Source organism: Sinohyriopsis cumingii, chromosome 6, assembly GCF_028554795.1.
Source record: "Sinohyriopsis cumingii isolate HCF-2022 chromosome 6, ASM2855479v2, whole genome shotgun sequence".
NCBI lineage: Eukaryota > Metazoa > Mollusca > Bivalvia > Unionida > Unionidae > Sinohyriopsis > Sinohyriopsis cumingii.
In genome coordinates this window covers 134,661,691-134,675,150 of record NC_142966.1, presented here as the reverse complement: position 1 = coordinate 134,675,150, position 13,460 = coordinate 134,661,691, and the positions used below count along the sequence as shown (strand labels likewise).

The window sequence follows — 13,460 nt, the reverse complement described above, 5'->3', positions numbered from 1 at the left end:
TCAAAACTATAACATTTATGTAATTTTCCGAATTATTGGATATGTTCACAAATAATTAATTGTTTTCCTCACCCACCCACCCTTGTTAATCCTTATAACATATATGTAGTCTGCCCGTTAGTACTTACAGTTGTCACGTAAATACCGCTTGTTCTACAATTTTCGATATATTGAAAGGTTGCAAGTATGAAGGTGTACATCACTTAGCTCCATATGATATTTGATAGAATCTTGGTAACACCACTAACATCGTATTTGTTATGGATCGCTTAACTTCATACCTGTTAAGGTCATGCTCAGAAGATGTGACTACTAGCAAATCACTGTGATTTGCATTTTGGTCTATAAATTATTTGATCTTTCTGACTTACGCCTGCCTGCAGTTTATAACAGAATTTTGTGAATAAAAATAAAATACACGTATTATGCCAGCTTTCAGTAGATTTGCTGAACCTTAGCATATATTACAGTAATCAGCATCATTTATTCATGCTAGTAACAATTGATGGCTCTAAAGCGTTGTTAATAAGAGTAGATTCCAGTTACTATGAAGATTAGTATTATCAAAATTACATGAATATTCAAAATGCAGCATCTGAAATAAAAAATCCTGTCACAATCCCCCCTCCTCAAAACAATCCAATACAAATATTGCTTGTAATTTGTTATATCTATTTTTTTGGTACCAATATTAATCCACATAATTAGTATATTGTGCTGAAATGTATTTGTGTTCAATGAATTTTAAGGCAGTTGATTATATTGTATACAAGTAATGATACAGGGTTCAAGTATCACTAACTTAGGCGATCTTTTGCAACAAAAAGGAAACCATAATAACTCAGCTTTTAAGAGATTGATATTGCCAAATTCAGATACCGTTATAGCAATTAATATGTTGAAACTGGAAAAAGGAAAATTGGACTGTTTGGAAAGAACTATTTCCAGTACAGATAGATCACTTGATCATAATAGAAGGCCATTGAAATCATATCGATAAAATATAGATTAAAATCATTATATGTGTGCAACTAGAGAATTTTCAGTCAAAATATAGACTGAGAGCAGATTTACATCTCAGGATTTGAGAACGGAGTTCTAAGATTGTAGATAATAGAGTAACAATATACATAGAACATACAACATTACTTGAAAGAGTCTGGTCTAGTTATATTTTGCAGGTTATACTTAATATAGTGATTCACATAACAAAAACACGAAAGCATGTTAGATTATCCTACAATGACCTCTCGCATGTAATAATAGCAAGATGCATTTTGCATGAGAGTGGTCACAACGAATAAACTATCCAAAATGAAGAACGCAATGAATAGTAGAGAGTCAGGGACTTGGAGAAGTGTAGAGCAGTTAAATAAAAACGCGCATAGAGTTTTCAAAACTTAAAACTAGCTTCCAGCATATTTGATTTGAATTGTGTATGAATTCTAGTCAGATTCAGATATGTATCGGATCAGTTTGAGCTTGAGTTAAGGGGATTTGAGAAAAGAAAGATATAATACAACGAATTTGTAAAGTGTGTGATCGAAGTCCAATGTAATGGGCATACAAAAAGTTTAATTGTATGTATTTTCTTTGAGTCAATGTAGGAATGCAATACTACGATACTGACACAATAAATACATATTTGAAAAACTAAGAAATATTTTACCATATATAATGAATGGATTAACTGGAAACATTGGAAGGAAAACAAAAAGCAATACTTTATAGACTATATATATATATATATATATTTATATACAAACGTAAGAGCAAGCAAAGAAAAAGTATATATATATATATATATATATATATATATATATATATATATATATATATATATATATATATATACATAGATAGATAGATAGATCTTTACTTTTTCATTGCTTGCTCTTACCTTTGTTTACATACGGTAAATATGTCTTATTATGTCAAGCAGCCGATTTTGTGCTTCGTGCCTAGTTCGAACACATTATGTATACATCATTTAAGATACATTTATAGCTTGCAGCATAATCTATGTTGTGATTGTTTAAAGAAACGATAATCTTAAGAAAAATTTACAATCTGTGATTATGATAATAAGTTACTTCGACGACAGACAGGTTATACTTAAACACGCTCCATATTATATTTTTAAACAACATATATATATATCATAACCAAAAATAGCATCATGAAAAAGCTCAAATCTACATCATCAGTCTAAATTTATTATGATAAACTATAGGCCTTACCATTATAAGGTGACATTTGTATATATATTGAGTCTGTAGTTAACAAAATGCCACACGCACACACAAACTCTAGCCTATAGTTAATAAAGTGACATTTGCACGAATGTTACATATAACGAAAAGCAATAGTCTATGATGATTACATAAATGTAACATGTCTAGGATAATAATAATAATAATAATAATAATAATAATAATATATATATATATATATATATATATATATATATATATATATATATATATATATATATATATTGAAAAAGCAATAATTAGCCTGAGTAGATATATATGGTATCGTTCAATTAGGATTGCATTTGATTCATGATCATTAATACAAGATTTACGAGAAAAAAGAATAAGACAAAAAATGATGATAATAAATCAGAATAATCAAGACGATGATATCAATGTGAGGTGTAGATATTCCTTCAAATATAAACCTTCTGAAAATTGGAGCAATTTGGATTACAAATGTAAAAATTAATTTTAATTTGGAATATTTTACTAATGTAAAAATTGCTTTCAACACTTGTAAAGTATAAAACATACCATACATGTGAATAGAACATGTTTCAGATGTTAACAATGAAAGCATTGTTCCCACTGTCAACTCATGTCACTCATAGGCAATCGTCTGGCACTGTATTTGGATTAGTTAATTGATTACGCTGGTACATAGTTCATTGCGGAGATGCCACGCCAAAGGTTATCATGTTTTATTTACGAGTTTCTGCTGAGAGTCAAAACAAGTGTTTGATCTTATCATTTTAGCGCCTTAAGTGTGCTTCAGATGTCAATACTGTGATACATGCATATAGTATGGTTTCTTTAAAACCTGGAATTACAATAATTTTTGATATAAAGGTAATATCACGTACGTAAAAGTTATGCGAATAGGGACGCACATCATTTCATAATAATGACCTGATTGCTCAAGCAATGTATTTTACTTTTAATTGCAATTTACTCATAACAGATGTTCCTAAACTACAATCTATGGAAAAAGTGCAAGTTATTACACATTCAGTTAAAAGGTGACACAGCTATGCCATAATTCATTAAGGAAGGTTAAAATATCCCGTTTTGGCGTGAACTAATATTTTTCTTTACTTTATAAATCACATGCAAAACAACATGAATCTTGATGTATATTAATTCGAAAACATCGTTACTCTCTGCTGTTAAGAGCAGACCAACAAAAAGATGAAACAGAAAAAACAGCTTCGCTCTTGTCAATTCGCAATAATTAATAACATGATTATTGCTGTCCTCAAAACAAAACAAGAAACAACAAACGTGCATTTATTTGAATTAATAGGTAGCTTTCATTCCATGAAACAACCGTGCTCATGATATTTATCTGTCACTGTAAGCATACAAATACAAGAAAAGTAGGTTAAGTCGAGAGACTTTAATAGACGTTTAATAGACGTTTAATTATAATTTAAGCGTCGAGACTACTACGGTTCTTAGGACAAACGCAATAAAGCTAATGCATGTGCACAGTATAATGTAGGACGATATGAACGAATGTTTTGTAAATAAGTGATTTCATGTTTGTCGTTTGAAAAATGCATTATCGTCGACATGATATTACTTTTTTTTTTTTATAGAAAATCATATCTTATGTTAGGACGTTACATTTATATTAGTTATACTGATTTAACGCATATCTTACTCCACCCCAAACGTTTCATTTGTCCGCTCATTGATTCACTGCGGCGGTAAGCTAGATAAATGCGTTATATCCAGTTTTCGTACGAGAACAATTGCACATATGTTTTGTCTTACAATGACAAATGCATAACTTAGTCCCTTTCTTACAATTACTAGAAAACAAGCAATCAAAGCACTTCCACTTGCGTCTCTTTTCTTTCAGTGATTCCAGGTTATGATTTTCGGAAACGTCGTTACCATTCATATTTGGTATTGGATCGTCTTGATGCTTTTTATCATATGCTTCCTGAAATGTATTTAATATCGTCTGTTATATCGCGGATAACGGTTACATTTACAACTGAGTCTTCGAATAATGTTAGCAAGTAAAGTACACATTCTAATAGCAACTTGTTAAAAATCTTTTCGAATATCTCTCACACTTTCTCTCTTATTATCGTATAAATTAGGATCTATTAAAAGTAGTTATAGATCCAGCTTATGTGGGAGGATTGAATAATAATTACATCCGATATTCATGGCTTCTCATTATTTGAAGGCCTCTATAAAACTTTACGAAAATTGGGAGTACATTGGAAAGTGTCTTTCTGTATCTATACAATACTCGCAGAACACTTTGATTGTGTATTGACTTTACCGTTTATCAGCAATAATGTTAGCAATTTCTACTGGCCACAAAGAACCACTTACTAACTGGATCACATTTTGCGCTATAGGTAAGCCTTCTACATGACTCAGAGCTCATGTAAGCTCATAATAATGATCTTATTTGGCAGTTAATACCTGGTATGATATCCTTTGCACCAAATATGTCTCATCTTCATCTTAAAATATTTCGATAAAATATATTGGGCAGCATAAAAGCGTGTTTAAAAGATACGAACACTCAATTCGATAACTTTCTTGGTAAATAATTTGATCATGTTGCAATATTTACGATAACTGCTCTTCAAAAATGGATATAATTCTGCACTAAAACAATACTACAGGGAGCCAGCAGTTTGCCTTTGTGGAAAATGAAATAAAATCATTGGTTGGAGATTTCGATATATGAAATAACAACAGGTTCAAAAATAGTATGTATAACGTATTTATGCATGCTTGTAAGAGCCTTTTGAGATACATACCTGTATTGCATCATATGCACTAATGAAGAGTGCAATCAGTATGTTAAATGCAATCACAGTGAATATGAACACATACAGCCAAATGTACACTGCATATAACCACCATATCTCTAATTCTTTCCCCGCCTTTTCCTCGTCCAAATTGACCGATGTAGCGAAAATTTCGTCACCGTTGATTATTGAAAGGAGTGTGTTGATTGTAAGATGTAATGTCTGAAACTTAAAAAGGAGAATATTCATTAAAATTAAGAAATGGAAATACTTCCTTTGTTTAATATGAACCGAGATGTAATGCATTTAGTAAAGAACCACTTGGTGCATGTAATGTAGATTATTGCATACAAATATGAGATTTAATGACCATGTCATTGAGTTATTAGATCTCTTGAGCAATGCAAACATGGGTAAAGCAAAATATATAAAATAATATTTGAGATGGGCAATATTATGTTTCTACTTTCTAGAAAGTTAGAACATAATTATCCCTGTCTCAAATATTTTCCTCTCACGATAATTTGGAACTTATTACGCTCAAAATAATATATAAAAGCAGAAAATGTGCAGATGTATTGTCTAACCGTATTCATGGACAAATAATGTACAATAAGATCCACACTATACAAGAACTAAAGCCAATAGCCATATATATATATATATATATATGTGTATGTATGTATGTATGTATGTATGTATGTATATATATATATATATATATATATATATATATATATATATATATATATATATATATATATATATATATATATATATATATATATATATATATATATTATTGCAGGTTTTAACGCCATTTTTCAGCACACGATAGGCTATACATGGCGGCCAGTATTAATGGTGGAGGAAGAACTCGGGAAGACCCCGATAAGAACCACCGACCCACGAGTATCCACTGGCAAGTTTTCTCACATACCCATATTGGCCGAATCGGAGACTCGAACCCACACAGACAGAGGTGTGATGGCATTGATCCGTAACGGAGAGCGCTTTAGAATACTCGGCCCCTCGGGGCCCCTATATATATATATATATATATATATATATATATATATATATATATATATATATATATATATATATATATATATATATATATATATATATATATATATATATATATAATAGATGCAAATGTTTACTATCCAAAAACGTAAGAAACATTTGTTTGCAATTGCTACTTTGATTATTGTTGGAAAAGACTTTTTAATTCAGAAAGTGTGGTGCATTTACGACTAACAATACAAAATGTTAATGAGTGAGAAGTTATTAAAGGAACCGAAATCAGCGGCCGAAACAAATATGATGGACAAAGGATAAAAAAAGATAAGATGACTAAGGAAATAGCTAAGAGCTCAAGAAATCTCACATGTCGCTAAAACAAATTGAGGCTATAAAGTTGGTTACTCCAAAATTAAAATAACCAACTCTTAAAAATGAAACAAATTATTATTAAAGACAGGTAGTGTGATAACTTCTATGGTGACATGATATCACAAACAAGGTCTCAGAACGGTTGCTGGTTTTGTAACAAAATGTTAGACAACCATACATTTCCAATATCAACAATAAGTTTTGATACAGCTGCCAATAACTCACAAGCAGAAACTGACATACTTGGGAAGGAACCATACAAATAGGTACAGTATTTTATAAGATTTTTTTTTCTTGAGTCGGGTTTATGCAATCGATATTGCGGTGGATAAAGACTGATTGATATATATGTTAGTTATATGGATAAAATGATATTTAATAATTCTCTTGAAAGCTATAACAACGTATAGTCTCAATTAGGACCATATGACATATATTTAAAATAATTACTACCAACACTAAATAAAATAATAAATGTATAGATGATTTGGAACACAAATAGCCACCCGAACAGAAAAATCAGAACTAACTCTAAAACGTTGTGAGACTTGCAGTACATGATGACTGAACAGAGATTATCCAAATGATAAAAAACATTAAAAGAACTAATTAAATGTCAATGGTACCTTGATAAGATATATGACTCATTTGACTAAGCCTAAATTGTATCTTTTTATTTATCATTCCATTGTATCACGCATTAGTTAGTATGCACACATATCACACAAGACTATTCATAGAATGTTTCTTTGTTTCATTTATTTTGCTTTAGTCGACTTTGATTTCTTCTTTTAGTTACCTTCTAATACACAGTTTTGTAAAGAGGTGAATTCATTTACACTATTCTTGATACGGATAAGATTTCATTGGTATATGGATTATGCAAATACATTTTGATATTACTTTCTTTGTTAAAACGTATTTCGTCAGCACTCAAGTTATCTTTGCGATTCTTAAAAGTATATGATGTTAAATATACATTTTCAAATGGTGATGTGATGTGATGTGATTTTTATTTTTAACGTAGCTTTAACGATTTTTCAGTCATATCGCTACGATGTCTGTAATGTGGCAGTTTATAGTGATGTCTAGCACTGGGGCATCATGCAGCAGACATGTAGCATGATGTCCCACCCGGTCACATTATCCTGACACCAGGCCGACCAGTCCTAACACTAACCTCTTAATACTGAACGCCAAGCGAGGCAGCTGTTAGTACCATTGTTGTAAGTCTCTGGTATGACTCGGCCGGGGATCGAACCCACGACCTCCCGCATCCGAGGCGGACGCTCTAACCACTAGGCCACCGGAGCGGTCATTTTCAAATGGTAAGGCACGACAAAATATAAACTGCTAACCAAGGAAGTAACTTGTAACATCATCTTCCAACACATACAATTATTTATTTTCTTTTTACACAACAAAATCAGCTCTCTGATTTTGCACAGCACAATATAATTTAAAATGGTAGCGATATTAAATTTCGCAAGTGCACTCAGGGTGCTCTCGTACCAGTATACGAGATGATATCAATCTCCAATTTGCATAAGTGCGTTCAGTGTGTACCTGTACTAAATACTTTCTGTTAACAAATACAAATTACATTATGCACAATTGTAATATACCACAAATAAACGAGATGACAACATTTAAACTTTACGATTGTAATCACAATGTGAATATGTTTAGCCAGTTCAGTAGAAACATGCAGGCGAATATCAGATCAGTATGGGGTAATTCGAACTTATTAATGAATCATTTTGCACTTTATGTATTTGTGTGCGGGGAAAAACAGACAATAACAAGCGTACAAGTGCGCTCACATACATATGTCGTGCCTTACCATTTGAAAATGCCCAATGATATGTACTCACCGCTTGAAATTAAAACGTAGTCACACCGGTGTTAGAAACAAATTTATTATCATAATTCCGCCTCAAATTGACGTTTTTCACACAATTGCGTATATATGTTTTAGTTCACACCTGTCCTCCTATTTTGTGACCTGGGGCATAATGACTAAACTATATTTTGTGCATATCAAACTTTACGACAAAACATGCTGTATATTTTATTTATTTGTTCATATTCGTAATACAGTTTAGAAATAATCCCAACTTGTGTTGTTGTTTGTGAAGTTGAATCACGAGAAAGGTTTGAGCATACATTGGTAAATCAATTATCATCAGTTAGTCTTCTTGAGTATGCATTAGAAAAATGAATCATGATATAAAAATATATGATAATATAATGAATGTAAACAACTAATTAAAGCAAACATATGGAATTGCTTCTAACCTTGTTGTGGTATGGTCCGAACACAACATACCCACAAAAGACAAATCCCATAAAACAAATACCAGCACTAAAGAAGTAGCATGCAACGGTAGGGAGTGCACTACATATGGTCTTGAAGAGTATCTGTGAAAATAATACAATTTCAAATATACTTCAAAAGGCGAGTGCTTAAACTTAAGAATAGCTTTCTGTGTATCTCAATATAACAAGGACGTAAGTATTATGATGATATTATAAAAATGATGGAGATATAAAGTTATGTTAATTTGTTTGTTCCAGTGGCAAATCGGAAAGTTAACATATTCTTCGTCGTAAACATGTTCGATGCAAAATTAAATCATGAAAAGCTAACAATATTATAAATTGAATACGTACGTTGTTTTGAACATGAATTTGTAATGTTAGTAATTTTATAAACAAGTAACTACTTATGTAAAACGGGTTTGGTTGTTTACCAATTATCGCGTGGAGAAGGATGGAGAAGGATTTCCTATCCCTGACTCCCGGTGATAAAAAGCGGAATTTTAGTAGTAGCTATCTGAACTGCAATAGGTTATATATAAGACATTTGATTTGTTCTATGAGAAAAATCGAAGAAAATAACACAACACATGCAATCGTACAAAAACAACCTGTATACTACATATTTATTGACGGATAACCTGTATGCCATTCAAAACAAGTGTGTATTATATAGGAATAAATACATCGCCTGTTCTATACTGTTGATATTGTGCATTCGATAACTTATAATGTGAATTAGGCATTATGCATGAATGTATTACTAGGCGTATATATCAGTTTAGTTTTTGTTTCATTTACTCTGGGCTGCAACTTCGAATCAGATGCAACATTAAAAACTGTTATTTATTTTTCACACAACCGTTCAATCAATACACCACTAATAATAGACAGATGGTAGACGTTCATAATTATGATATGACATGATCTTGCAGAAATGAAACAATACAATTATGCACACCTTTCTCGCTTTTAACTTTAGCATCGATCATAGTTATTCGGGAAGAGTAAATGTTACCTAACATTCAATTTCAATCTCGGATATAATAAAAACCGATCATCCAACCTATAAACACGCATACAATTGATATTTTCATGATCTCAATATCTGACTTTTAAATTATGCAATAGCCAGGCTAACAAAACAACTACAACGACCAAAGAGATGGTTAAATCTGAAATATTTCATGACAGTGAAGGTCTTTAATATGGGTATATATTTATGATATGTGCAAATTGATGCCGTTACTCACACTAAATCTTCGGGAAAAATTCAAGTAGCGGGTTAAAGCCATCCAGCAGATGAAACACCCTATTCCAAGTCGAATTGCATGGTCATCAAGTTCGTCTAGCCGCTGTTCATGAGGGAAATAAATATAATTAATATGTATCGACAATCAATAGCACATCAGTCTTTTTGAGTCCGAGTAAAAGAATGGCCCATTCTTCAAAAGTACAATATCTTTAATCACACGTATTGAGCTTTGTTAGGTTGATATGACGATTGCCTTGAATGATACTTTCCCCATGTGTTACGTGATTAAAACTGAAAAGCGCATTTGGATAAAACTACATCGCAGGCAGAGCCTTTTCGGAAACGGTTTGCTGAAATCCGTCATGAAAGCTATCGGGATGATATTTTAGGAATGTAATTTCCACAGAACAGTGGATGAGTAACGAAAATAAGTAAAGCAAATTTATTCATGATAGCTGCTACTTTAAAACAAAAAATCTGCCCTAAGTTTGAGGATGACTTCAGAAAGAGCATTCCTGCCAAATGTATCAAAGTTGGCAGGGTCGTCCTGGATACATCAGTAATGGTTTTACACTTAATTGCACGAAATAATGCTATTACTACAGAATACACTTGAGACACATCTGAAACAGAATATGACCATAAGATATCAATTATATGTTTGATCGAAATTGACGGAGCGGTTCTGATAAAGAACGGGATCAAATATATTTGCCACATGCTTGAAGAAAACGAGAAAAATATATTTTACACATCGCTGCTATGAAAGCTATGTCTAGAATTAGAACTTCTACACAATTGGTTTTATTATATAAACAAATGATTTATATAATTGCTAAATACAAACGCTTTTAATTAGCAAAATTACAAATATGTATTATTCATTCTCAGAAAGAGCGTAGCTAGTCTGAAATAAATTTAATAAGAATCTTTCAGCAAGAAATCTAGATGACTATAAATTTAGACTAAACAATATCTGACGAGTAAGCCCGTACAAACTGGAATCCTCTCTTCAAGTTTAGAATTTTTTTATATATTATCGTTGCATTTGAAAAATAAGGCTTTAGGATAATAACAATGGTTTCCAAATAAGGCTAGGACACATATAATAGAAAGTAGGTTCATCAGCAAACTATTCTGGGATTTTGTTTAGACTGTGTATTTATGTTAATAATCATGTTTGCTAATCAATCTCGTAAGAAGTGCCAAGCATAGTAAATGTCAATTAATATAATCATTGCGCTCGGATTACACTCTCTGAGAGGTTTTCAAGCTGTCCGTAAGTACCAAATATAATGTGATTATTTTCATAAACATGCCCTTCTAGAAAATTCAGATACTCTTCCCACCTGATGTCGGTTGGCCTCCATTAACATGATATTAGTATTATTTAGCAAGACCGAAACATGTCAGCGTAGATTTACATTACATATATTTTCTTAATTAGATTTTCTAGAATGATGACATATTATTCAATTTGATTATATATTACTTCATCAACGTGAGCAAATCTTGCAGATTAATATTTGGCTGGATCCTGGTCTACATTAGTAAAGGTAACTATCGAAAACTTAATTCAATACATCAGTAAATATGAATTCCAGACTATCAGTTAACTACATGAAAATATATGTACTATTAAACATAATGTCAACCGCGCAATGGACTTACATGCCAGTACAAAAATACCCTTGAATACCAGGACCACTCATGTATGTTATACATACACTTTTATCGAGTACCTGAACCTCGTGCTAATTGATGAGTATTCATTGAGTTGACATCACACAGACTCGAGATATTCGTCATACAATGACATATGTAAACGTAAAGGAGATTTGACTGGATTATATATTACTTGGGCAGAACAGAAAATGAATAAGTACTCCATCTTGTGAAAATGTATCACTATATGCAAATTCAATCGGGCCTGAAAAGCATATGTATACAGCCCGGATTCAAATGTAGTCTACGTTTAATGTCAAAATGCATAGTACATGGAAAAAAGTCATCTGTTACTATTTATCATCTTCTTTTCTTGCAAATAATATGCTCTCGCATAACAAATGAAAAATAAAACTTAATATGAACATGCTAATAATGTATTTCCACCGCTGTCGTCTTACGCTGCTATGTCACAATTCTTCTTATCATTTTACTGAAATAACTCTGCTATCAATACATTGAATTTTAAAGCGCATTGGTTCTATAACACTACACAAATTTGTTGCATCGTACTTTAGCTATTTGAGTGTACTTGTCAATAAAGAATTCCACACTTTTGTTAAGGAAGTTCGAAAAGTAGCGAAAAGCGTTGTTCTTCAAATTCAGAAGTCAACTGACTAAAACATTATATTAAGAGAAAGCATTTGTGCCTGCATTTACTAAAAATGGACGGTTCAGTGCTTTAAGTTTGATACTGGATTGAACTGTTTTGTGAGAGAAGTATCATTATTAAAACAAATCGGTGTCAAGCGAACCAATGTACACTTTAAAACGTTTGAAGTGGTTACGTTATGCCTTCAGCTCAAATTACGCCAGATATGTTAGCCTTTGACACAGCAGAATCCAATTTAATTATTTAATTGAAAGTGACATAAAGTGACTGGCTTCTAGAAATTATGACGACAAAATGACAATTCACGGTTCGTTATGCACTTTTTATCAAAGAAGTACTTAGCAGAATCTGCAAACAGTTTCATCAAAATATAAACACAGGTAAGACACTATGCTTACAGGTACTCAGGTGTTATTATTTCTGAGTTGGGAAAAAGTTTATCAATCACCTTCTCCACTTGGTATCCATAGACAAAACTTTGAATGCACCCTGGGAAATTCAGTCTAAGGAAATATAAGGATATATTATATGCTGTTATATTGGTATATTCTATACATTGGGATGTAACCGAAGTAGCAAGCATCTCTAATCTTGCGCTTATCATTACCAATTGCACAGCTGATTTCGAGGTAACCCTTCAAACTGGATACTAATATTTCTAGCTCTTAGTACTGGTTTCCACCTTCTCTAAGCTCAAGGGTTGTTCCATGTGAAATATTGGCGTCGAAATCCCAAATAAAATGTCATGGATAAAGTTTACAATGTTAGTATCAGAATCCCAAGTTGCATTGTAAAACTCTTGCAATACAGCACAAAATCAATAGGTTCAGTGCACGTATTTTGTGCACTGCTAGCGTCTAATGTTAATATTCTTAAATTGTTCTCTCCCAATATTTTGCCAAGAGAATGTTTATTATAAATCAAATAGATGATCACAAAACGTTTTAGTTGATAAAATGTTGTAGTCATTTAACTTGAAAAGATGTGTGTGTAATTTGGATTTTTGACGTAGCTTTAACAATTTTTCAGTCATATCGCTGATGTATGCAGTGTGACAGTTTATAGTGATGACTAGCACTGGGGCATCATGCTGCAGACATGTAATGTGATGT

General features: G+C 32.0%; 1 protein-coding gene across 1 annotated transcript in view; it reads right to left on the bottom strand.

The window, feature by feature from the left end:
• Positions 1-2,513: 2,513 nt before the first annotated feature.
• The window catches only part of LOC149798044 (mucolipin-2-like), a 39,390-nt gene continuing 28,443 nt past the window's right edge, over positions 2,514-13,460 (bottom strand). The window contains exons 6-9 of the mRNA XM_089960528.1: positions 10,009-10,110; positions 8,735-8,857; positions 5,048-5,266; positions 2,514-4,206 (exon numbers count right to left, since the gene is read on the bottom strand). Coding sequence (XP_089816654.1) covers positions 3,973-4,206; positions 5,048-5,266; positions 8,735-8,857; positions 10,009-10,110 — 678 coding nt within the window. The 3' untranslated portion in view covers positions 2,514-3,972. The remainder of the gene's footprint in view (positions 4,207-5,047; positions 5,267-8,734; positions 8,858-10,008; positions 10,111-13,460) is intronic.